At 60.7% G+C, this 24,441-nt stretch overlaps 3 protein-coding genes across 6 annotated transcripts; all 3 read left to right on the top strand.

Moving 5' to 3' along the window:
• The first annotated feature begins 1,115 nt into the window (after nt 1-1,115).
• Nucleotides 1,116-7,685, top strand: LOC117007781 (zinc finger MIZ domain-containing protein 2-like). Of its 4 annotated transcripts, none has more exons than XM_033081124.1 (18): nt 1,116-1,154; nt 1,843-1,964; nt 2,176-2,290; nt 2,379-2,581; nt 2,667-3,195; nt 3,272-3,445; nt 3,537-3,602; nt 3,677-3,848; nt 4,435-4,579; nt 5,045-5,255; nt 5,331-5,436; nt 5,597-5,754; nt 5,840-5,907; nt 6,089-6,157; nt 6,272-6,516; nt 6,597-6,772; nt 6,892-7,104; nt 7,218-7,685. In XM_033081124.1, exons 2-18 carry the CDS (start codon nt 1,915-1,917, stop codon nt 7,323-7,325), a joined length of 2,808 nt encoding a protein of 935 aa, XP_032937015.1. In that variant the 5' UTR covers nt 1,116-1,154; nt 1,843-1,914; the 3' UTR covers nt 7,326-7,685. The 4 variants fall into 4 exon arrangements, with proteins under 4 accessions (XP_032937015.1, XP_032937016.1, XP_032937017.1 ...); XM_033081126.2 differs by lacking the exon at nt 1,116-1,154 and having other exon boundaries at nt 1,717-1,964; nt 2,667-2,859; nt 2,941-3,195; XM_033081125.1 differs by lacking the exon at nt 1,116-1,154 and having other exon boundaries at nt 1,716-1,964; nt 6,630-6,772.
• Nucleotides 7,686-8,338: 653 nt separating this feature from the next.
• LOC117007966 (peptidyl-prolyl cis-trans isomerase A) lies at nt 8,339-10,457 on the top strand. Its single transcript, XM_033081444.1, has 5 exons — nt 8,339-8,479; nt 9,482-9,512; nt 9,613-9,701; nt 9,875-10,047; nt 10,152-10,457. The coding sequence occupies exons 1-5, from the start codon at nt 8,411-8,413 to the stop codon at nt 10,285-10,287; spliced, it is 498 nt and encodes a 165-aa protein (XP_032937335.1). The 5' UTR covers nt 8,339-8,410; the 3' UTR covers nt 10,288-10,457.
• Nucleotides 10,458-15,604: 5,147 nt separating this feature from the next.
• Nucleotides 15,605-22,572, top strand: LOC117007859 (steroid 21-hydroxylase-like). The gene is made up of 10 exons (XM_033081288.1): nt 15,605-15,797; nt 16,097-16,186; nt 16,700-16,851; nt 17,277-17,372; nt 17,647-17,754; nt 18,410-18,496; nt 18,867-19,052; nt 19,897-20,057; nt 21,136-21,239; nt 21,728-22,572. The coding sequence occupies exons 1-10, from the start codon at nt 15,605-15,607 to the stop codon at nt 21,973-21,975; spliced, it is 1,425 nt and encodes a 474-aa protein (XP_032937179.1). The 3' UTR covers nt 21,976-22,572.
• Nucleotides 22,573-24,441: the final 1,869 nt, after the last annotated feature.

Consider the following 24,441-nt stretch of genomic DNA (forward strand, 5'->3'; position numbering starts at 1 on the left):
TGGTGCCTGGAGTCCTTGTCTGCCTCATGCCAGGGTGGATGAGGGAGCATGAGGGTCTAGGGGCTGCCTGCTGCCATGGTGGGTAAGACCCATGGCCCTCCAGACCCCTGGAACAACTGGTGCTTGGGGCTCTTCTCGGGGGGGTGTCCCATACCCCCCGAAGAGGGGCTGGTCCCCAGAGCTTTTCTGTGGAGGTGTCCAGTGCAGTAAGTCAGATTCATTGCAGTTCCTCAGTCTTGGGCTGTGCAGCCACTGCCACTTGGAGGAGGGAGACAGGGCATCTGCAGGTCCTGAGGGCCCAGGCAGGTGTGAGAGTGCTGTGCCCCATCTCAGTTTTGCCTGTCCTTGGGAAGCCCGTTTTTCCCCTCTCTATCTGCACAATCTCCTAGCTCTGAGCCCCCTCAGGGACAGGGCTGGTGCTAGGTGGTGTTTCCTCTCATTGGAGATCCTGAATGGGGGTCGAGGGAGGTGATCCCCGAATAGGGTTCGTTGTTGGCATCTCCAGAGCCCACCGCGTCCTCCCATGGGAGGTCCTTGGGGGGTGGGGGCGACGGGGGCAACCTCAGCTGGGACTCGCTCTCGGTGCCCCCAGAACTCACCGCGGCTTTTCGGTGCGACACTGGTCTTTCAGCTGCAGGAGGGAGGTCGGGGGGGGAGAAGTGGGGGATGGTACGCGTGCCACACCCCCGCGCGTACCCGTGGCTGTGCTGTCACCCACCGGGTCGCACGTGGTGTCACCGCACGCTGTCCCTGCGGCGCGGGCGGATCCGCGTCCCTGCGCGCAACCCGTCCACACGCGCGCGCACGTGCAAGGTGCCGCGTGCACGCGCATCTCGCGGTCCCGCCGCTGCGGTCGCAGCGCCCGTCGTGCTACCGCACGCGCGCTGCCCCTGGCGGGGGCACGGGGCACGCGCAGACGCGCGCCCCTCTGCTCCCCAGAGCCCCGGCGCTTCGGCGCTCGGCTATTCGCGCCTGGCGGGGCGGGGCCCGTGTACTGATGAGCGCGCGGCCCCATTGTGCGCGGCCGTGGCGCGGCTCCGCCCCCGGCCCCGCCTCCCGCGGAGCTGCGGCCGCGCGCGGCTGAAGATCCCGCGCAGCCTCCGCGCAGCCGCGCGCGCCCCGCGCCGCCAGGGCCATCTTGGGCCGCCGCCGCGGTGAGAGCGGGAGCGCCGGGCGGGGGCACGGGGTGGGGGAAGACGGGCGGGGCTGGCGGTGCCGTCGCGGGCCCCCCCCGCCGCGGTGGGGGCGGTTGCCATGGCAATGGGGGAGCCCGGTCCCGGGGCCTGTCCCTGCGGTGCCGCCGGGGAAGGAGTGGAGGGGGCTGTCACCGCCGGCGAGGCGTGCCGGGTGCTGGTGGCTTCGTGGTGGCGGCTCCCGGGAGCCGGGGTAGGCCTACCGCGGGTGATCCCCTCTCCGTGTCTTTCCTCGCGGCGACCCCGTCTCCGCCGCCCTCCCGCGGCGCCGGGAGGAATAGAAAGCGCCGGTGACCCCGCGGGCCCCCGGTGCCGGCCCCGGCTGGAAATACCCCGGGCAGCGGGGTGCAATGCCGAGCGGGGTGCCGCGTCCCTTCCCCGGGAAGTCCCCGTGGTTCCCCCCGCCCACAGGCGCGGGGGAAGCCCCCAGCGCCCGCCGCCCCAGGGAGGTCTGACGCCGCGTTGGCCGGCGCGGGGGGGCGGCCCGAGCGGGGGTGCGCGTGCCGGCCGGCGCCCCGTGCCAGCCGCGGGCCGGACGCCAAGTCCCGGCCGCGGAGGGTTGGGGGGTCGCGAAGCCTATGGGCTGTCCCCCGCCCTGGCCTCTCCGGGGGCGGCTGCCCCTCACCCACCGCTCCACTGCTTCCCGCAGCCCCAGTGACAGACGGTGCCGCCGTCCCGCAGTGCCCGCCGCGGCCTCGGAAGACCCAGCCCACACCTGCTGATGAGCTCCATGAACCCCATGAAACCCTCGCTGCCGCCTGCGCCCCACGGGTGGGCGCCGGGGCAGCGTCCCTCCATCCACCCATGCATCCGTCACCCCCATCCATCCCTCCATCCTTTCATCCGTGCATCCATCCCCCTGTCTGTCCCTCCATCCCTTCTATTCTTCATCTCTCCATTTCCTCAATCCCTCCATCCCCCAGTCCCCTCTGTCCCTCCATCCCTCTGTCCTTCATCTTCATTAATTTGTTTTTCTTTCTAGTGATGGTTCATTTGCATACGAGGCTGTTCCTTGGCAACCAAGCACCAATCAGCCACCGGGATCCCTCTCCGTGGTAACCACTGTCTGGGGTGTCAGCAACCCCTCCCAGAGCCAGGTACCGGCAGCACCCCTGCCCCAGGAACCCCCTGGACCTGGATGCCATTGCCCCTGCCTGACCCACTGTCTCCCACTGCACATTCCAGGTTTTTGGCAGCCCCATGGGCCCTGGGGGGACCAGCTCCAGCACCCCACTGATGCCTGGCATGGCAGGCACCAGCTCAGGCATGAGTTCACCGCCATTCCTGCCACAGCAGCCCTTTGCTGAGGGGGCACCAGGGAAGGGATATGTGCAGCCAAGCATCTATGGCCGCAACTCCTACCCCAGTGGGCCAGGCTTCACTGCCAGGTAAGACCAGCCCTGTGCTTTGTGGCCTGGCATGTGCTCTGCTGCAGGGCCACTGCATGTGCCTTTCTGCTTCTCTATTCTCCAGCTACAATGGTGGCCCGAGTGGCCCTGGAGGGATGGGGCTCCCCTCACATGCCAGCCGGGCCACTGCTGATTTCACCCAGGCAGCAGCTGCTGCTGCTGTGGCTGCAGCTGCTGCCACGGCCACAGCCACAGCCACAGCAACGGTGGCAGCACTGCAGGAGAAACAGAGCCAGGAGCTGAGCCAGTATGGTGCGGTAAGAGCCTGGCTGTGGCAGAACCAGGGCACTGACAGCCCCTCCTGCCCTGCCATGACCCCTCTCTCTTCGTTGCTGCAGATGGGCACAGGGCAGTCTTTCAGCGGCCAGTTCCTGCCCCATGCCGGGCCCCGTGGCCCCAACAGCATGAGCCCGGCTGGCATGGCAGGTGTGGTGGCCCCCTCTGGTGTCTCCCCTGTGAACATGAGCCCAGTGCGGGTGCCCGGGACTGGTCCCCTCTATGGTGGGCAGCGAGTGCCTCAGCACACCTATCCTGGCCCTTCCCAGAGCCAGCAGCTGCCCCGCCAGGGCCTTAAGCGGGCATACTCCAATGAGGTGAGTGCTGCATTGGTGAAGGCTATGGCATGTGGTGACCCCCTTTCCCACTGGTGCTGACTCCCTGGCCCCACAGGGGTACCCAGCACAGCAGTACCTCCAGGGCGGGCAGTACACTGCAACTGGTGCCCAGTATGGCCCCAGCGCCCCCCAGTCCTCCGCTCCGTCCCCCTCATACCCTGGCCACAGGCTGCAGCAGAGCATGGGCCAGTACCTCTCCGCTTCAGGCAGTGCTGGACCCTATTACAAGGTACCACAGGGGGAATGGTGGGCAAGGGGTGGAGGTCCGGGTGTCTGCCATCCCCCGGTGCCAGCCCCTGGAGACCGTCCTCCTCCCATAGCCAGCTGACCAGTTCAATGGGCAGAGCACCAGCTTCAGCACCTACAGCCAAGCAGCCATCAATGGGGTGAGTCTGGCAGTGGGTGGGGTGGGGGCTGTGCTGGCCTGGCTGGACGCTGAGGGCGCATGCTGCCTCTACAGCCGGGCCGGTCGCTGCCGGGGTACCCCAGCTCGCCACTGGCTGGGAACCCTACGCCACCCATGATGCCAGGCAGTGGCATCCCCGCCTATGCGTCCCCTGGTCAGGATGTCAAGTCAACCTTCCTGGCAGACATGAAGCCCAGCGTTGCCCCCCTGCACCCGTCCCCTTCGGGTAGGTGTCCCTGATGCGGGTGAGAGGGGCGCTTCACAGAGATCTTGCCCGTGCCTCAAGTAGCATCGCTACTGGCAGCTCTGTGGCCTTTGCCCCTTTAAATGGAGGGTGGGAGGGGCTTCAGAGAAGAGGGCGTGCCCTGTGCCAGTGTTCGGGGGCTGATTGAGGCAGGGCTGGGCTGCCTGTGGGGAGCAATGGGCGGGGCTTGATAGAGGGGTGTGGCCTCAGGGGGCGTGGCTTTCTCACGAGTAGTGGTTTGATGGGAGGCTTCTGCTTTTAGGGTGGGACCATCTGGATAGGGAGAGTTTGGATAGGGCGTGGTTTCCTGGAGCGGGCGGGAGGAATCTTCGGTGGGATGGGCTTCCTCCATAGTGGTCGGAGTGGGGTGGCCCCCAGAGATGGAGCCACTTTGAGTGGGAGGAGCTTCCTTCGTGGGACTGCGGTTTCCGGGTGGGGGGTGGCAGAGGTTGGGCTTCCTGCAAGGTGGATCCTTGTGCGGTGGGCGGGACGCGGCTGGGGCATGCCTGGGGTGTGGCTGGGGCCCGAGGGGGAAGGTGGCGGTTTTCCTGATGGCGGCGTCTCCCAGGGCCGGCCCCCGGCGAGGAGTTGCGACTGACCTTCCCGGTGCGGGACGGCGTGGTATTGGAGCCCTTCCGCCTGCAGCACAACCTGGCTGTCAGCAACCACGTCTTCCAGCTCCGTGACTCTGTCTACAAGACTCTCATGATGAGGTGGGGGCCCTGGAGCACCTTCTGTAGTGTCACACGATGCTGCTTGAGGGGTGCTGTGTGGCACCATGCGGTGTGAGGCTGTGCTTGGGAAGCACAGCTGGGCACTGCATGGTGTCGTGTGGCCTGGTGTGGCTTGGCACGGTGCTGTCCTGCATCACAGTGCGAAAAGTGGCTTGGCACAGCTGTACTTGCCATGGTTCAGCGTGGTGTTGTGGTATTCGGCATGTTGTGGTACAGCCTGGTGATTTGGGGCATGGCTCGGCCTGACACAGCATGGTGGGATGTGGTGTGGACTGGCACAGTGCTATGCTGTGGGGTTTGTCACAATGCCATGTGACACAGTGTAACGTGGAATGGCTTAGCACTGCATGGTTCTGCATGGCTTGGAGCAGCATGCTGTGGTGACACATGGTGCAGTGGCTCGCGTGCAGACACACCCCCTGCCCACACCCTGCCTGCCCCCAGGCCTGACCTGGAGCTGCAGTTCAAGTGCTACCACCATGAGGACCGGCAGATGAACACCAACTGGCCGGCCTCCGTGCAGGTGAGCGTCAACGCCACACCACTCACCATTGAGCGTGGTGACAACAAGACCTCCCACAAGCCACTCTACCTGAAGCACGTCTGCCAGCCTGGCAGAAACACTATCCAGATCACTGTCACCGCCTGCTGCTGTGTGAGTCACCAGGAGGGTACCAGGAGAGGGAGGGTGGTGCCTGGGGCCGCAGCTTAGCCTCCCATCTTTCCACAGTCCCACCTGTTCGTCCTGCAGCTGGTGCATCGGCCCTCAGTGCGCTCAGTGCTGCAGGGGCTCATCAAGAAGCGTCTGCTCCCTGCTGAGCACTGCATCACCAAAAGTGAGCAGCTGGGTCCTGGGGGTCAGGAGGATGCATTGTGGCAGGGAGGCCACAGCACAATGGGGGTGATGGTGCACTACTGCCCAGGTGCCACCACAGTGCCACCCCATCCCAGTGTCCTGGTTTTGATCCTTGGTGCCCCTCACCCCCACCTTCCCAGTCAAGCGCAACTTCAGCAGTGGGACCATCCCTGGGACACCAGGGCCCAATGGTGAGGATGGCGTGGAGCAGACGGCCATCAAGGTGTCCCTCAAGTGCCCTATCACCTTCCGGAGGATCCAGCTTCCAGCCAGGGGTCATGACTGCCGGCACATACAGGTAGGGGTGGTGATGACAGGGTGCTGGGGGTATCCCCCACCCAATATCCTACCCTCTCCATCTCAGCTGCTGCTCTCCCCCACAGTGCTTCGACCTGGAGTCATATCTGCAGCTCAACTGCGAGAGGGGGACATGGCGGTGTCCTGTCTGCAAGTGAGTGGGGAGCCACAGTGGGGCCATGCCCTGGTGTCCCTGCCTGTAGGGCATGGGTGTGTGTTTCACTACCTGTGGGGGATGTATTTCCTTCCCTGGGAGAGGAGTAGTTCTTGCTGTAGGGGAGGCTCCTGTCTGGTGGGGGTTCCCTTATCTCACGCTGCCCTCACTCTGCCTGCAGTAAGACAGCCCTGCTGGAGGGGCTGGAGGTTGACCAGTACATGCTGGGCATTCTGATCTACATCCAGAAGTAAGTGCCTTCCCTTCAGCTGTCTGTCATCCGTGCCCAGTCCTGTGCCACCCCTGAGGGGCTGTGCAGCCAGTGGCCCCAGCCTCAACTCCCCTGCCCTCCTGCTGCCCACAGTTCAGAGCATGAGGAGATCACCATCGACCCGACCTGCAGCTGGAAACCTGTTCCTATCAAACCTGATGTCCACATCAAGGAGGAACCAGAGGGTCCAGCGCTGAAGCGGTGCCGGACACTCAGTCCTGCACACATGGTGCTGCCCAACATCATGGAGATGATCGCGGCCCTGGGGCCTGGTTCTGTGCCCTTCCCGGCATTGTCACAACCTCCAGTGGGGGCTGCCACCGACTACAGCACCCCGGGTACGGGGGGATCCATGAGGGACAGGACTGAATCCCATCCCTGTGTGTGTGTCCCCCAATTGCCCCATTTCCTCTCCCAGGTTCCAGCTTTCTGGGTCCTGGGGGCTTCCCAGAGCCTTTCGCTGCCCCTGGCGTCCCTGGCACCTCAACGCTGAGTGACTTCACACCAGGCCCCCCTTCCATTTCCTACCAGCCCAACATCCCAGGTGGCCTTCTGGCCTCTGAGAAGCCTCCTGTGCCCCCTCTGCCTGCACAGGTCAGCTGGGCTATGGGTGGGGGGATTCCCTCCAAGCCCTCATGTCTCACTGTGGGAGGGCTGGGGGGTCCTAGGGAAGGGAAGGTATCATGGCTATGCTCTTTCCCCCCACTCTCCAGCTTCCCCCACCGGGACGAATGGAGCCGTCCCACCCCACGGTGCAGACGGGGCTGCACAACACTCCCTCGGGCAGCCAGCCGGCCTCCACTCTGCACTCCCGGAGCGCAGTGGCACGGCAACCCCTGGGACCCTCGGCCCATACTGCCGACCTCGTCTTCCCCCCTGTACCCAGCATGGCCGTGGCGGGTGATGGCTCGGAGGCTACCCTCGACGTGAGTACTCATAGGGGTGGACAAGGGTCCTGCTGCTGGCTCGGGACACCAGCTGTTGCAGGGGGGTGGGCAGAAGCTGCAGGGAGCCGATCATCACACACTGCTGCCCCCAGCTCCTGCCCGAGCTGACGAATCCTGACGAGCTGCTCTCCTACTTGGGGCCCCCCGACCTCCCCAGCAGCAGCAACGATGACCTCCTCTCCCTCTTCGAGAATAACTGAGCCATCCTTGCCCCGCCCCCGGGGCTGGGGGGCAGCACTGTGTGCCCCTGCCCGCTGCAGAGCCGGGACCCCCCAAGGCAGGGGCTTTCTCAAAGGGCTGCGATGGGACAGAGGGGCTGAGCCACCCCAGAAGCACAAGGCTGTACATAGTGTAGAAACACTACTGCTCACCTGAGACTCCCCATATTTAAAGGCAAGTGCGTCACTGCAGGGCTGCCTGTGCCCTCCTATCAATGTGCAAATGCTGCTGCCCCTTACGCTGCACGGGTCTGGTGTGGTGTGTGGAGCCCTGCTCCCACCTCCCCCGCGCCGAGTTGCCCTGTATGTCCCCGACGGCTATTAAAGGATCCTTCTGCAGGGTCACGTGTGTCCCCCCATCTTTTGTCATACCGCTGTGGAGCTGGTCCCGCAACCCCTCTCCGGGCAAGCAGGAGAGATTCTCGGTTGGCGGGAGGATCCAGCCCTCTCTCCGGGCAGAGGGGGGGAGGGTATCTCCCGAGTAGCGAGGGAATTCTGCTCTATCCCCGAGCAGCGGCGGCCCGGCCGGGCAGTGAACCGGACCTGTGGTGTCAATTATTAACCGGAGCTGGCCGGGCGGTGCTGTAGTCCGACGGCGGAGCGGGAGGAAAGCGGATGTCCCCACATCGGGCGGTAGGCTGCCAGGGCTGGGCCGCAGCTCCGGCAGCTCCAAGCCCCGCACGCCCTGGTGCCGCTGCATCCCCGTCGCCCCACTGAACCGCCCCGCACGGCGGCCCGGCGCCGCACCCGCCTCCCCTCAGCCGCTCCCGCCCCATCCCGCCTCTCCTTGCTCTCCGCACGGCGCATGCGCGCCGCGCCCTGCCGAGCACCGACCCGCGGCCCCCGCCCCGCCCGCGCTTTTTTCCCTTCCCCCTCTTTCAAACGCGGCGCCGCCAATTGGTTGTCTGCCCTGCCACTCCGCCACTCCGCCAGCGGCCGTTGGCCAGCGCCGCGGGGGAGGCGGGCCCTCCTCGACGCTATAAAATGAGCGGCGGGGCGCGGGGCTCCTTCTGCTGCGCCGCGCCTGCTGCAGGGAGGAGAGTCTGCTGCTCTGCTCGTGTCTCGCCATGGCCAACCCCGTCGTCTTCTTCGATATCGCCGCCGGTGGCGAGCCCCTGGGTCGCGTCACCTTCGAGGTGGGCGCGAGAGGCCGCTGGGGAAGGGTGGGGGCCGCCGTTGCCATTTCCTTGCGGAGCGCGCGAGGCGAGTTGGGGGGGGCGGGAAATCAGCAGGCGCCGCGCGTGCGCGCCCGGGGGGAGCGGGGGGTGGGGGGGCGCGTTGGTGTGGCTGCGGGACTGCGGCGCCCCTGGCCCGGCGGGGCGAACAAAGGGTCTCGCAGTGCTGCGCTCGGCGAGCTCGAGAAGCGGCGGCACGATGCCAGCCCGGGGCGCGCCATCGCCCAGGGGAGTCTGTTCGCACCTGGTCTGGTGCTGCTGGTTCCCCGTTACCGCTGGCCTCCTTACCACCGTGTTTCCCGCCGCGCCTCCGCTCTGCCCCGGGGCACGCGGCAATTCCTCCACCCCCCCCCCCCCACTGCGGGTTGCGGCCGTTGCTGCTTCGCCGCCATTTTATCCCAGAGCATCGAGATGAGCCGTGTCGAACTGCCGGGCAATGCTGCCTGAGTCTGGGGATGCCGGCGGACAGTGCTGGCAAGCCAGTCGCCGCGGGATTGTCGCTGGAGGGCGAAGCATTTGTCACCCCGCCCGGGGCGCAGAGCATCCCTGGAACGGCTGGGCCTGCTCCGGGCGCCACGGCTGCTGCAGATTCGGGGCCGCGCTCCCGCATGGGTGGCGCATCCAGCCCAAAATCCTCCTGAAGCGATGGGAGGCGGCGCGCGCGCCCCACCCAGGAAGGCTTCGGGCGCATTAATGTTTAATTTAATCCAGGCCAGCGGAATGAATGCTTCTCTGCCCCGCTGGTGAGACGCGCGATACCGCAGCTGTTGATTTTGAGCTTGCAGATAACGGAGTGAGGCGGGGAGGAATCTAGAGCTGCTGAGACGCCGCTGCACGGAGCGGGTCCCTGGGCTCCAAGCAGTGTTTAGGGGGATTCCCGCGGTCTGAAGGTGGCCTCGGGGAGTGGGGGGCAGTGGCCAGTCACCAGCTGAGATTTGACAAATGCTTTTCCTGTCTTTACAGCTGTTTGCAGACAAGGTCCCGAAGACAGCAGGTTAGTAAAGCAACTTTGGCTTCACTGCACGAAACCCTAGTAGTGTGCTGAACTCTTGATGAATAAAGCTGTTCATGGTGGGGTTTTATTTCCTTTGCAGAAAATTTCCGCGCTCTGAGCACTGGTGAGAAGGGATTTGGCTACAAGGGGTCCTGCTTCCACAGAATCATTCCTGGGTTCATGTGCCAGGTGCGTGGTGCTCTTGGTGCAGTGGATGGGTTGGTGGGTGGGTGAGGCGATTTGGCACTCAGGTGGATTTTGGGGTTGGATGCTTAGGTGTGAGATTGGTTCTGCCTCTTGCCTGTACCCAGTTCCAGAGAGTTCTTCTGCACCTGTGACCTGAAAATGCTGCCTTTTCACAGGGTGGTGACTTCACACGCCACAATGGCACTGGAGGAAAATCCATCTATGGAGAGAAATTCCCAGATGAGAACTTCATCCTGAAGCACACGGGCCCTGGCATCCTGTCGATGGCCAATGCCGGCCCCAACACGAATGGCTCCCAGTTCTTCATCTGCACTGCCAAGACTGAGTGGTGAGTTGTGGGCTATGGAAGGAGAAGCTTGGGGATCTGCATCTGGGAGAGGTCTTCTGTTGGGGGACATTGGGGACCAATTGTGACTGGTGCTTCTCCGGCAGGTTGGATGGCAAGCATGTTGTCTTTGGCCGTGTCAAGGAGGGGATGAACGTGGTGGAGGCCATGGAGCGCTGTGGCTCCAAAGACGGCAAAACAAGCAAGAAGATCACCATCACTGACTGCGGGCAGCTCTCATAAACCCTTCTCTCACCAACTAACCATTCCTTGGGCAGCCCAGGCACCACACCATGCTGCAGCTCACCCGTTCCCACTTCAGTCCTGATGTACTGCTGCGTTTCTACTGGGTCCCGGTCCCACTGGGCCGCAGTTACCTTCGAGTCTAAATAAAACGAGTTAAACTACATACACTGTAGCAGTCCCCTTCTATCCCCAGCTGGGGAGGGCAGGGTTTGGCACTGGTGGGGGAGGGAAAATAAGGTGTTAAGGGGCCAGGAGGACCCCTGCCAGTGGGGGTGGTTACACCAGGCCCCTAGTAAAATCCAGAGTGAAGAGATTAAAGCTGGTCTGGGCACTGAACTGATCCAGTGCTTCAGCTGGGGAAGGATTCTGTATGGGAGAGGCAATGACCCCTACTTTGGGGTGCTTTGTGGGTCTGTTTCAACAGGTGACAGTTGGCAGAGCTGTTGTAGGCTGTCCTGAGAAGATGAGGATCCCAGCTTTTCCAGTCTGCCATCTTCCTGTTAAGGCAATGTAGTTTGAAGGTGTTTCTCTGTCATGGGTATCCCAGTGGTCCCTGTTGGGGGGATACTGGTCCCAGCTTGGGGCTGCCCAGCTCTTAAAATTCCGAGTTTGCCACAGTTACAGCTCCAGGGTGATTCCAGTGCTTCCAGTTTAAAGGTGCCTGGATGGGAATAAACTGTAGGATCCTGTGGGTCCAGCAAGGCAAAGTCTGGCCTCTTCCCCCATCTTGCAGCACATCTGCAGTATCTGAAGGGTGCTGAACTCCCACCCCCTCACACCCCATGTGAGGGCTCTGCCTTGGATGAACCCTGGTGTTGATGAGGTGACCCCACAGTGCTGGCGGTGCAGCCCACAGGTCTGAAGGGCAGATGAAGCCAGCAGCAGCTTCTGCCCCATCACTCCTGGACTGCAGAGTAGAGGAGGTGTGGGGGAGGGTTTTGGTGACACATAAGAGACAAGGCAGGGGAAATTTTTCTACAAGGCACCGAGGTGGTATGGGGGAAGCTTTTTCTGTGATACACCAGGCACACCCACCCTTTCCCCTGTGGGGTCTGGTGTGCCAACCCTCCACAGCCCCCGTGCCCAGTGCATCCCTCCAGCTCCTGCCTCAGCCCTGCAGTGCTCTGAGTCCTTGGTTTCCCTTGAGGCCCAGGCACCCCTTGAGAACTTTCCACCCAGGTTGGCCTGGAGCACAGGGAAGGCTCCCTACAACTCCTGCTCTTCACTATCATCTTCCTCGTGCTGGCAGCCCACAGAGGGGAGGACAGCTACCTGTTGCCTCACAACACTTCACACCTGGGACAGGCCTCTGGCACAGCTATGCCATTGCTTCCTGGGAAAAAGGGCGTATGAACGTCACAGAGCTTTGCCTCCCCAGCAGCAAGAGCAAGGGTCACCTCTGGCCCATAGCAGTGAGTTGTGGCCATTGGATCCACGTTCAGCCCCAGTTCTGCTCTTGCATTTTCTTCATGAGATGAGCAGTTCTTCTTTGGATGGAGACTATAGTTGCAGCTCTGAAGGGAAAGAATATCGAGCAGCAGCATTACATGCACAAAAACCTGAGACTGGGAGAAAGTGCTGCAAAATACACCCAGAAATTGCAGTTGTTTGGCCAAGGCCGTAGTGTGGGCTTCAACTTAAGCAGAGGTGAACACAGAGCACTGCCTCCTCCTTAGCCTCCCTGGCCCCTAATCTCATCCTCATACCAGTGTGCCCAGGAACAGTATTTCATGCCCCACACACACTGCTACTGTCACTCCCAGTATCTGTATCCCCCACCTCCCACCAGAACTGGTGAGTTCCTGGGTTTGCTGCTGTTACAACCCAGACAACTGTGCTCCTGCTCTGTGTTTATCATTCTGCCTTTATTCTGAAACTGCTAATTGCCCCCTGAAGCTGTCTAAGAGTGGGCTGTGTTTCTGTGGGGGCTGAAGGGCTCTGGGCTGGTCCTGCAGTGCACATCTGGTTGAGTTGGGCAGCTGTGGGGATCAGGTGGAGGCAGACGTGTTAGGTGCCTACCTAGGTTGGGAGGAGCCAGTTCCCTGGTGCTCTGTGGGAGATGATTTTTCCAGGCACAGGTAATGACTGTTGGTTCGTGGCCCAGCTCTTAGAGGTGCTGGGGCAAGCAGCCCAGCTGTTCAGGCACAAGGTGATGGTTGCTGGTGTCAGAATGGTTTGCACCTTCTCCATTCTACCTTGAGGAAGAAAAGGACACGTCTGGGAGCTTTGTTTAGCCTGATGAGAATTTACAATGAGCATTGCACCCCTGATGGGTGGGTTATGACACCTGCCTTTCTTTCCCACTCCACCCAACCTGGGACCTGGCAATATCCCCCCAGGGACTCCCAAACTCCCCTGGGACTCCACAGATCTTCCAAGATGCAACCTCCCCAAATCCATTCTGGGAACCCTCCCAAACAGCCCCTGGGACCCTTCCAAATCCACTTCAGGACTCCCAGTGTTGCCCAGGATGCCCTTGAATCTCCCCAGCACCCCAGGGATGCCTTGGTACCCCACAACAGCCCCTCAGGAGTCCCTCAAATCCATCTTGGGACCCTCAACATCCAGCAGGACCCTCCTCCAACCCCTGTCACCCTCCCAGGTCCCCCAAATCTACCCAGAGTCACCCCAAATCAGCTCTGGAAGCTCCAAATCACCCTCACCCTCCAACAACCCCTGGGACACTGCACCCCACTAGACCCCCCCAAACCCACTTGCAGTCCCCAAATCAACCCTTGGATCCTCACAAACAACCCCTGTGACACTCCAAATTCACTCAATGACATCCTGTCCCCTCAAATTCACCACAGGATTCCAGCCCCCCAGACACCCTCTACTCCCTGGGACCTCTCTGGCAGCCCCTAGATGTAACCTGGAAACTTCTCCCTCCCAGGACTCCCCTAAACACCTACTGGGACCTTCCAAACCCCGCCAGACTGCCCTCTCCCCAGTCCACCCTGGAACACCAAAATCCAATCTCAGAACTCCCACAGACATTCTCGGCAACCCTCCAACCCCCTTCAGACCCCCTAAATCAACCCTACTACACCCCAGAGTGACTGGGAATCCCAACCCCCCAAGACCCTCCAACCCCCATTAGATGCCCCCAAATCCACCCCAGGATCTCCCCAGACACCCTCCCGGGGTTCCTCACTACCCTCTGGATTCTCCCAAATCCATCCTGAGAAGCACAAACATCTGCTGAGAAGTCCCTGGGACCCCTTAAACACTCCCTGGAACCCCCTGGGACCATCCCTACTCAAAGGTCTCCCCCCTCCACACTGTTCTGGCCCCACCATGTCCTTGCCCTTCCCCCACCACATGGTGGCCTTGTCCTCCTGCAGTGTCCTTCTGTGCCTCCTGATGTCCTTGTGTCCACCCATCCCCCAGAGGCCTCCCAGACTGGATGTCCCCTGTGGCCCTTCCCCTGTGGTGGCACTGTCTCCCTGTCCCATTAGATTGTCCCTAAAGGGTTGTTTCCATGCCCCCAGGGTGTCATTGGGTCCCCTTTCTGGATGTCCCTAGGGGGGTGCCCAGCAAGTCTCCATGCCCAGGATATCCCCAAGATGTCAGCCCCTTGTCCCTCTACCTGGGGTATCCCCAAGGTGTCCCAGTCCGGTGTGTGTCCCTGTCCCTGGGGTGTCCCCACAGTGTCCCCAGGCTGACAACCAGGGTGTTCCCATGTCCCGGCACGTCCTCAAGGTCTCCCCAGGGTGATGGCCGCAGACCAGGACGTCCTCATGTCTTCCCATATTCTGGTGTCTCCCACAGCCCTCCTCCATGTCCCCTATGCCCCTCCACATCATTCCCACTCCCGTGCCTTCCATGACCCCCAATGTCTCCATGTCTCCATGGCCCCACATGTCCCACCATGTCACCCTGTGTCCCCAGCATTCCCCATGTCCCCCTGTTCCCCTACATTCCACTCTCCCATGCTCTGTCACACATGCAGGAACTCTGCTTACCCTGCACTCAGGGGGCCTCTTACCACAGGTGTGGCTCTGCTGGTGCTGCAGGAGGTGAGGGCTGGGGGCCAAGGGTGGTCCAAAGGGGATCTCCTATGGAAGTTGAAGGAGGGGCGCTGGGCAGGTTCTATGGGTAGTTGGAAGAGAGCTGTGGGTACTGGGTGGGGTGGGAGTGTCAGAGGGGCTGTGGCAGATCCTATGGGTTCTGGGGGTGTCTCTGGGGGATTAAGGAGGCCTAGGAGGATCTCTATGGGTGATAAAGGGATGTCATTGGGATTAAGGGAGGGGCTGAGAGGTTTGTAGAGGGGAGTTTAACGGGACCTGAGGGGGGCAGTCGATGGACTCTGTAGATGGGGGGCTAGCAGGAAGTACTATGGGGGGGGCCCTTTCTCCAGGGGGAGGTCTTCAGGGTATTGGGGGACGGTCACTGGATATTGGGGCCCACACCCCACTTTTAGGGGCACAGGGGGTTTGAGCTGCCTGTGGTTGGATTTAAAAGGATCCTGTGCCCTGAGAGTGTGTTTAGGGGGTTGCTGCTCCTGGGGAATGCTGTGAAGGGGTCAGGGGGTGCTGAGAGGCTTCAGAGTGCAGGTAACAGAGAACACATACCCGTGTTCACTGCCTGTTGTATCATCTTGTTTTCCCCAAGGACCTGCAGTTGGCCTGACACCTGCAGGGGCTCCAGAGAGGGAGCATCTGATGGAGGACACCCCCAGTATCCCCACACCATGACCCAACCCCTGGCACCCTCCTACAAAGACCATCACCCTGGGGCAAGCCCCCTCCTGACACCTTCACATCCCTAATCTTATTTGGGACCATGAGGGATCCCCATGTTGAGACATCCCCCACCTTAACACGTCCCCTTTGTAAGGTGGTGTTTGAGGCAGGGCCTAAGGGGCCGCTTTTATAGTGCGGGGTCATTTTGGGGGGCTAGGGATTTCGGGTTTGCTTTATGGGAGGAATCAACGCATCGGCAGGCAGGGATTCTAGGGGCAGGGCCTCCGGGTCCGTTTTCTAGAGGACGAGGGGGTGCTTGCAGGGCCTGGGGGCAGAGCTCTCCTTTAAAAAGGAAAAGAGCCAGTGAGGGGCAAGGCTTAACGAGAGAAGGCTCTTGAAATCCCCCATCTGAGGGCCGAACCTCAAGGGGCGGCGTTTTAGGGGCCCTCTTTATTGGGGCGGGGCTTAGGGTCCGATTTTATACTTGCGGGGGTGTGGGCGGGTGGTTGTCGTCGTGGTGAGGTGCGCACACACTACCTGCGAGGGGCAGGACTTCAGGGGTGAGGCCCCATGGGGCGTGGTGTCGGGGTTCCCCAATATAGGGGTTCTCCGGACACGCTCTGCGGGCCATGGGGGCTGTGGCGCTGCTGCTGTGGTTGCTGCTGCTGTCGCTGCTGCCGCTGTGGGCGCTGCTGCGGCGGGGCCATGGGCGCGGCCCGCGCTGGGGGGCGCTGCACCTGCTGCACCCGCAGGGGGCGCTGCACCTGAGCCGCCTGGCGCGGCGGCACGGGCCCGTGCTGCGCCTGCGCCTGGGGGGCCGCGGTGAGTGAGGGGCGACACGGGACGGACCTACCCTGGGACCCCAGATCCCCACCAGACCTCCCTCTTCCCGCTCCTTAGGGACTCTCCGAAACCCCAGCTCTGCCCTTTTCCTCCTGCCGTGGGGACCTCCACAAAGTTCAGACCCAGCAAACCTTTCCTGAGGCACTAATCCCCCGATGCTCCCCCCAAAATCCCACGCCAGGACTCCCCACTTGGTTTGGAACCCCCCCCCCCCCCCCCCCCCCCCCCCCCCCCCCCCCAATTTTGGGGTCTCCTCCAGCCCCTCCTCTTCCTTCCAGACGTGCTGGTGCCGAGCTCAGTGGGGACCATCCGTGAGGCGCTCGTCCGGCACTGGGGTGACTGGCTGGGGCGCCCCAGCAGTTATCTGGGTATGGGGACAGCGGAGGCCGGGTGGGCTATGGAGGTGGGGCAGAGGTTGGAAGGGTTCCTGTGAGGGTTGGAGTGTGTTTGGGGAAGCTATTTGGAGGATTTGAAGGGAGTCACTGTGGGGTTTGTGGAGTCCTCTGTGGGGCCTTGTGGCGGGGGGGGGCTACGGGATGGCGAGTTCCTCTAGAGTTTGAGGGGTTCCCTATGAGATTGAAAGGATTGTTACGGGATTTGGAGGAGGTCCCTCTTGGGTTGGGGACGTGGGTACTGGGAGGGGGTGGGGGCAGTTCTGGAGAGGTGGGTTGCCTGTAGGGGCTAGGGCAATCTCTGCAGGTCTCTGCCCCACCAGACACACCTTTCAACCAGGGTTCCTAGTGGGATTGGAGGGGTTCTATGGAGGAGGTGGCTATGGGGTTGAAGGAGGTAGAGGAGCCTTGCAGAACACCCCTGGTGTGATGGAAGTGGGTCCCTGTAGGGGCTGGGGGGGGTCCCTGACTTCCTCTGCCCAATGCCAGGGTCGCTGGTATCACAGGGGGGCCGGGACCTGGCACTGGGAGGCCCCTGCCCTGACTGGCACCGGCAGCGGGGAGCAGTGCGGGGGGCGCTGGCACGGGCTGGGGGGTGTCTCGGGCCCCTTCTTTGGCTGCAGGGCAAGGAGTTGTGTGAGGTGAGACCCTGAAACCGACTTCTACCCAAACTAATCCCCCTGCAACCCTGACACCCCCCAAACTGATCCTCCTTGCACTCCAAAACAGATCCCCATCCAATACTGACCAGTAAAACCCTGCCCCATGCACTCCAAAACTGATACCTTAAACCCCACTCTCTTCACCCTAACTGTGCTGCCTACACTCAACCCCCACTCTCTGCATCCCAAACCTGGTCCCCAAACCCTGCACTCACACCACACTCCCTGTCCCCTGCAACTGACCCACCTAAGCCTTACCCTCTGCACCTCAAAAGGGCATTGTCTCTGTGAGTCCACAAAACTCCCCTTGGAGCTCCCCACTTCTCTCCTGCGACCCCCTAAACCACCCTTGGGCTCCCCCTTTATTTCCCCCAGGGCTCCCCCTAACCTCTTCTTTCCCCCAGGAGCTGCGTTCCCATGGGGAGGCCCCCCTGGACCCCTCTGAGATTTTCACCTTCCATACCTGCAGCACCATCGCACGCCTCCTCTTTGGGGACCTGGTAGGGATTTGGGGGGCCCCAGAATGCAGACAGGGGTTTGGGGGAGGACCCAGTTTTTATGTGGGCCCAGGGGTTTTAGGAGGGGACCCAGGAATTTGTGGAGGGGACATCCAGCTGTTTGGGGGGGACTGAGCAATTTGTGGCTGGGTGGCAGGGATTTAGGAGCACACAGGAGTTTGAGGGGACCCAAGTGTCTGAAATTGTGTTGGGGGTGTTTTGGGGGATCCAGAGAGAACTTGAGTACTGGACAGTACACAGGTGTGTCCTCTTCCAGGTGCCCCCTCCAGGGGAGCTCCGGGCCTTCTCCCGCTGCTTGGGGGAGCTGCTGCAGGTTTGGGGGCACAGCAGTGTACAGGTGCTTGACCTGCTGCCCCTGCTGCGGGTAAGTCTGGCAGGTCCTGTGGGTGGCCTGTCAGGCTGTGGCCTTTTTGCTGCATGAGGGACTATGAAGCCCAGGGCTATAGAGCCTATGGGGGCAATATTGGGGGCTACAGGGGGGCTATGGGCCCTTTGGCAGGGTATAGGGCCCTGGGAAGGGATGTGAGTCTCGGGGCTTAGGTGGCTCGTGGGAGGGATATGGGACTTCTGGGGTTATATGGGGTTGGGAGAGGCCCAGCCTATGGGACTGGAGAAGGGTATGGGGGGCTGGCAGGGAGCCTATAGGGTCCACAGGGGGCTTGGGTGATCTCTATGGCACTGGGAAGAGACTGTATAACCTTAGGAGGGGAATTATGGGGTCTCTATGGGGCTGCACAGGGGTTACAGGGTCTATATGGTGTTTGGGAGCTCTGTGGAGGGGCAGTTGTGGAGGCTCTATAGGGCTAGGGTGGTCTTTATGGGGTAAGGTGTCTTTATGGAGCTGAGGGTGCCTGCAGGACATTGGAGGGGTCTATATGAGCCAGGGGAGCAGCCATAGGCTTTCTCTGGGGCTGAGGAGACTTTTCAGGAGAGATGCAGCATCTCTGGGGGAGGGGGTATCTCTCTGAGGTCAAGGGTTCCTTGGGGGTTGGGGCTCCCTATGGAGTCCCTGTGCCCAGGTCTTGCCCAACCCCGGATTGCGGAAGCTGCTGCGGCTTGTCCAGCACCGTGACGCCTTTGTGGAGGCCCAGATCCGGCGGCACCAGGTGGGGAGGCACAGGGGGCAGCCAGGTGTCAGGAGCAGACTGGTGGGAACAGAGGGTCAGGGGAGACCCAGGGGTTTGGAAAATACCTGGGAGTCTGGAAGGACCCAGATTCTGGGTGGAAACCAGGATTTTGGGGGGCTGCCCAGGGGCTTGGGGAGACCCACATATCTTGGGGGAAACAGAGGTTTGGGGGGACCCAAGGGGATGGGAGGACCCAGGGGTCTGAGGAGGGATGTGGAGTTGGGTAGATGTAAGGGTTGGGGGAGGAACCAGGGGTTTGGGTGGACTTGGGGATTTGGAAGGGACGCTCATGTTTGGGGGCAGCTGGGGATCAGGAGAACCCCCCCAACACGTGTAATCCCTTTGCCAGGCGTGCCCCTCCCCTCCTGAGGACACAGTTTTGGGGATGCTGCTGGGATGTAATTCTGAGGCATGGGGGGGCCCCTTGAGCCCCCCCCGGCTGCACATGGCATTGGTCGACTTGTTCATTGGGGGCACTGAGACCACGGCGGCTGCTCTGGGCTGGGCTGTGGCCTTCTTGCTGCACCGCCCTGAGGTGAAATGCATGTCCCTCCATGTGTTCCATGCAGCACCAGAAGTTCCTGTGTGTTCCCAGAGGTCCCATGTCTCCACCCACATCCTGTATATATTCTATATGTCCCTCATGTTCCCTTTTCCATAAGCTTCCTGCTGCTATGCCCCCATATGACGTGTGTCCCCTGTACAGTCCCAAGGTTCCATGTATGTCCCTGAGGGTCCCATATCCCCACGTATGTCCTACATGTCCCCCATGTCCTCCTCCCCATGGCTGACACCATGCCCTTGCACCACCTTGAGGTGCCACATGCATGTCAGAGCTGTGTCCAAGTCCCCATGCATGTTCCTGGAAGGGACTCACATCCCCACATGTGTTCCCCAGGAGGGTCCCATGTCCTCCACCCATGTCCCATGCATACCCTGTGACCACTGTGTCCCCCCACCCTGTCCTGTGGTGCCACCTGGATGTCACAGACTTATCAGAGCTGTGTCTGTGTCCTCACATGGCTCCTTGGTTTGGGGTTTCCATGGAGAGGTGACTGAAGGTCTGGGGATAGAGGGTCCCAAGAGACAGGTCTGGGGACTTAGGGGTGTCCCCAAGGAGGAGGGAGGACCAGTTTTGTGTGGGGGTGTTGGGCAGGTTTGGGGGTTTGGAGGGATCTGGGGGTTCAAGGGGGTCCTCTAGGGAGATGGCCTGGTTTGGGGGTAGTTTGGGGTCCCAGGGGCAGGTTGCTGGGTTTGGGAGGGTCTGGGGTTCTGGGGAGTTCCTCTGTCATCCCACTGCCACTGTGTGTCCCCTGGGATGCACCCCCTCCCTCAACACCCCATGACAGACATGGCACAACTGTGCTCCACCTGTGCAGCTGCAGGCGCGGCTGCGGGCGGAGCTGGAGGGGGCACAGGGACCCCCTGGGCCGGGGGACATGGGGCGCCTGCCCCTTCTTCAGGCCACTGTCAGCGAGACCCTGCGGCTGCGGCCCCCTGCACCCCTGGCGCTGCCCCACTGTGCCCTGCGCCATACCAGGTACCAGGACACACCAGTTCAGGCCAGTGTGGGGGAGGGATGCTGGGAGGATCCGCTATGAGCCAGTCTGGGTCAGGGAGAACTGAGACGAACCACTACAGACCAGTAAGGGACCACTTGGTATCATCAGGAGGGTCCAGGAGAATCCAGCAAAGCCCATTAGACCCCAGTGAGTCCCACTAAGACCTGTCAGGTCCCAGTGTGGCCCCAGTAAGACCCCAATACACCAGTAGGTGTCAGTAAATCTCAGGAGGGCCCAGTAGAAGTAGGGCTGCAGTACATCCCAGTAGACCAGTACAGCCCAGTAAGTCCCTGTAGGACCCAGCCTCAACAGACCCCAGTAAATCCCAGTAAGACTCATTATGTCCCAGGTAAGGCCCCAGTGTAACCCCCATACGTCCCACTAGGCCCCAACAGTTCCTGGAATTAACCCAGTAGACCCTAACAAACACCCACTAGATCCTAGGAGACCCTACAATAGCCCCAGTATGTCCCAGCAGGAGTTCCCAGTATATCCCAGTAACTCCCAGTGTGGCCCCACTAAACCCCAATAGACATCCAGTAGCCCCCAGAAAAGCTCACTATGGCTCCAGCAGTTCCCAGTGAGCCCCAGTAGACCTCTGCATGCACCCAGTAGATACCAGAGTTCCAGTATGGCCCCAGCAAGTCTCCAGCAGATCCCAGTATGGCCCCAGTAGACACCAATCAACACCCAGTAGCTTACAGCAGATCCCAGTATGCTGCTAGCAGATCCCACCCAGTACGCCAGTAGACTCCCAATAAACTCTAGTAGGTCCCAGTATGGCTCCAGTAGGTTCCAATACAGCATCAGTAAACTCCAAGAGGCACCCAATAGATCCCAGAGAGCCCCAGTATGGCCCCAGTAGACTCCAACAGACATCTAGTAAGTCCCAGTAGTACCTACAAGATCCCAGTATGGACCCATCACGCAAACAGACATCCAGTAACGCCCAGAGAGCTCCTGTATGGCCTCAGTAGGTCCCAGTAGTGACCCATGTAGTTTTCAGTAGTTGCCAGCAGACCTCAGTCCATCTCAGTTCCCCTTGTCCCCTTCCAGTCTTGGGGGGCTCCCTGTGGTGGCTGGCACTGTCCTGGTCCCCAACCTGCTGGCAGCTCAACAGGACCCTGACATCTGGCAGCACCCAGAGGTCTTCCTGCCTGGTATGTGGGTACTCCTGCACTCTGAGGGTTCCCTCCCGAACTCCTGGGGTCTCCTCAAACATCAAACGGTTCCCCCAACCACGGGCTTTCTCCTGACTCCTGGGTATCCTGGGAACACCTTGGTGTCATGAGTGTCACCCCCCCCAATGCCTGAGTCACCCCAAACCCACACCCCTTACCCCAAACCTGTGGTTCTCCCCCCCATCCCCACTGTACCCCCCATATATCTGGGTATCCCCCAAAACCTGTGGATCCCTTTGTTCCTCCCATCTATTCCCCTCCCAAACCCCTGAGAGCCCCCTCAGGGTCCCTCCAAGCCCCTGGGTCAACCCAAGCCCCCATGTCTTCCTTCTTAACTCCGGGGTCCAACCTGGGGAGCCCCCAGGTTCCCTCCAAACTTGTCCCCCCGTCGCTCTGGCTCCCCCCCGAAAGCCTTTGGGTCCCCCCATCCCTGTGGGGTCCCCTCCAACCTGATCCATCGCCCCCAGAGCGGTTCCTGGCCCCGGGCGCCCCCTCGCGGTCGCTGCTGCCGTTCGGCTGCGGGGCGCGATCCTGCCCGGGGGAGGGGCTGGCGCGGGCCGAGCTCTTCGTGTTCCTGGGGCTGATCCTGCGGGAATTTCGTCTGGAGCCGGGCCCGGGGGGGCTGCCGGGGCTCAGTGGGTCACCAGGCACGGTGCTGCGCTGTCCCCCCTTTCGCCTGCGCATGGTGCCTTGCCAGCCCCTGGGCTCACCCTGACCCTGGTCTGACTCCACCTTTATTACTTTTCATGAACACTCTGTGACTCACCTTTTTCTGACCCTTCCTAAATACACCTGACTCCACCTGATTCTATGTGACAGTACCTGAACCTGGCTGACTTTGACCCTGTGACTGACCCCACCTGACCTAGGCCTCACCCCTGCCAGCCCTATGCCTCACCTTGACACTGGCTATGACCCCAGCTGTGACCCTACCAAACCCCATCTAACCCTAAGCAGGACATTCTTACTCCCATGTGGAATACTAATTAAATTGGACAATTAACTAATTAGACAACTAATTAGTTAATTTGATAATTAGCCAAATTTGCGCCGCACTTATCACTCATCCTAAGACCACTTATCACACAAACACCACCCTGGTGCCTCGCCTGGCATCTGCTGGCTTCTCCCCTCACACCACCCCCTCTCCCACCCTCCTCATGTGTCCCCGCAACGTGCCACACCCGCTTCCGCCCCAGGTTGTGTCATCGCGTCGTTAAGGTGTCTCACGCTACGCCCTGTCCCCAGTCCTGCCCTGGGTGCATCATCAGAATGATGTGCCGGATGGCGGAACAATGTGATGACCAGACGATGTAAATGAGACAGCCATTTTGTGTGCTGGCAGAAGCCACTTACGAGAGAGTCACCATCTTTGGTAAAGCACTCTGTGAAGACCCAGCACTTTACCAGTCTTTTCAAGTGCCTGAATGCAATTCCAACACCGATCCCATGTGTTCAGCCCAGTTTCCCATGGTGCATCTTTGTGTGGGGGCACAGGTGCTGAGGTCAGTGGAACTGGGGGTGCACGAGAGCCTTGCGGTTGGCACCGGGGAGCTAGCTCCATCCCAGAAGCTGCCATATTTGTCCCATAACACGTGATTTTTGGGGAGCCACTGTCTTTGTCCCATATCACATGGCATTCTAGATGCCACCACAGTTTTAGGGATTTAGGGATTCTACATAGACTGTATAAGGCCCCTAATTAGTACTGCACAGCAAACTAATCAATAATTGACAGGGTTAGCATGGCTTTTTATTGGGACACTTGATCCCGTGACTTTTGCCATCCAGCTCCATCTATGGGTGCTCAAAGGGGGCCACTATCTTTCCAGCCACCATGTTGGTTGTAACCGTCTGTCTTGGCCCCTGGTGTCCATTTGCAGTTTGGCTCCCTCCCTGGGGTGATCATGGGTCTGGCTCTCACCCCAGGTCCGGATTCCGGTCCGGGTCAGCCCTGAGGTTTCGGGGCTCCAGAGGGGCTTGGGGCATCTTCTTGGGGCCACTCCGGGGGCTCCAGGGTGTGGCTTCAAGTGCCATTTTGCTTCTATGGCTGCTCAGAGGGGGTCACATCCTATCCAGCCGCCATCTTGGTTGTTGTCTTCTGTCTCAGCCGCAAATGCCTGTTCCTGGTTCGGCTCCCTCCCCAGGGTGGTCCTGGGCCTAACTGCCCTGGGTCCTGGTCCAGATTCCAGTCCGGGTCAGCCCTGGTGTTTCAGGGCTTGGGAGAGACTTGGGGCATCTTCTTGGGTCCACTCTGGGGACTCTGAGGTCCGGCTCCAGGCATCATCTTGACTCTATGGGTGCCCAGAGGGGGCTCACTTCCTTTCCAGCTGCTATCTTGGTTGTAGTTCTTTCAGCCCAAGTGGGCTTCCTTGCAGTCTTAGGACCTAACCAGCAACAGTTCCTGGTGGAGCAGTGGGTTACATCTCAGACTTATAACCCAAAAGTTTGCAGGTTTGAATCCCATTGTGACAGCTTGAGCTGAGGTAAGGCAAAGGTAAATTGGTGGTTGTTGGGGGTGGGGGGCGGAGCTAGTGGAAGTTGCTGGGGGCAGGGCTTTGGGACCATTGGGAGGAACTGGAGGTGAGGCAACAGGATGGGGCCAGGGGTTATAGTGATGCCCCCGAGGGTTTTGGTTAAGGTTAGGCCCCCCATTAGGGTTGGGATATGGGTTAGGGTTAGTGAACGTGGCTGCCCAAACCTGTTCTGAGGACAGCAGTGGGTGGGGAGTTTGACAGGTGGTACACCTGTCAAAGTGAAACACAGTCCTAAGGCGAGCTCAGGGAGGATGGAAAGCTCCTGAGGAACAGAAGGGCAAAAGCTTGCTTGGTCTTGATTTTTCAGTACAAATACAGACTGTGAAAGTGGGGCCTCACATTCCGCCTGGCTTTTTGGGCTTTAAGCAGGAGGTGTCAGGAAAGTTACCACAGGGATAATAGGCTTGTGGTGTCCAAGCGTTCATAGTGATGTCACTTTTTGATCCTTCTGTGTTGGCTCTTCCTATCATTGTGAAGCAGAATTCACCAAGTATTGGATTGTTCACCCACTAATAGGGAATGTGAGCTGGGTTTAGACTGTGATGAGACAGGTTAGTTTCACCCTACAGATAATGTGTTGTTGCAGTGTTAATCCTGCTGAGTCCCAGCAGTGCTACTTCCTGGTGAACACAATTGGTACTGCA

This window comes from Catharus ustulatus, chromosome 27 (assembly GCF_009819885.2).
Source record: "Catharus ustulatus isolate bCatUst1 chromosome 27, bCatUst1.pri.v2, whole genome shotgun sequence".
Taxonomy (NCBI): Eukaryota; Metazoa; Chordata; class Aves; order Passeriformes; family Turdidae; genus Catharus; species Catharus ustulatus.

Excerpts from the sequence above, each read along its gene's own strand:
- LOC117007781 (XM_033081124.1), top strand. The coding sequence starts at position 1,915 with ATGAGCTCCATGAACCCCATGAAACCCTCGCTGCCGCCTGCGCCCCAC. Across the intron at positions 1,965-2,175 it reads CTGCCGCCTGCGCCCCACGG|TGATGGTTCATTTGCATACG; the intron begins GTGGGCGCCGGG and ends TTTTCTTTCTAG. Across the intron at positions 3,196-3,271 it reads AGCGGGCATACTCCAATGAG|GGGTACCCAGCACAGCAGTA; the intron begins GTGAGTGCTGCA and ends CTGGCCCCACAG.
- LOC117007966 (XM_033081444.1), top strand. The coding sequence starts at position 8,411 with ATGGCCAACCCCGTCGTCTTCTTCGATATCGCCGCCGGTGGCGAGCCC. Across the intron at positions 9,513-9,612 it reads CAAGGTCCCGAAGACAGCAG|AAAATTTCCGCGCTCTGAGC; the intron begins GTTAGTAAAGCA and ends TTTCCTTTGCAG. Across the intron at positions 9,702-9,874 it reads TTCCTGGGTTCATGTGCCAG|GGTGGTGACTTCACACGCCA; the intron begins GTGCGTGGTGCT and ends GCCTTTTCACAG.
- LOC117007859 (XM_033081288.1), top strand. The coding sequence starts at position 15,605 with ATGGGGGCTGTGGCGCTGCTGCTGTGGTTGCTGCTGCTGTCGCTGCTG. Across the intron at positions 17,373-17,646 it reads GCCTCCTCTTTGGGGACCTG|GTGCCCCCTCCAGGGGAGCT; the intron begins GTAGGGATTTGG and ends GTCCTCTTCCAG. Across the intron at positions 20,058-21,135 it reads TGTGCCCTGCGCCATACCAG|TCTTGGGGGGCTCCCTGTGG; the intron begins GTACCAGGACAC and ends GTCCCCTTCCAG.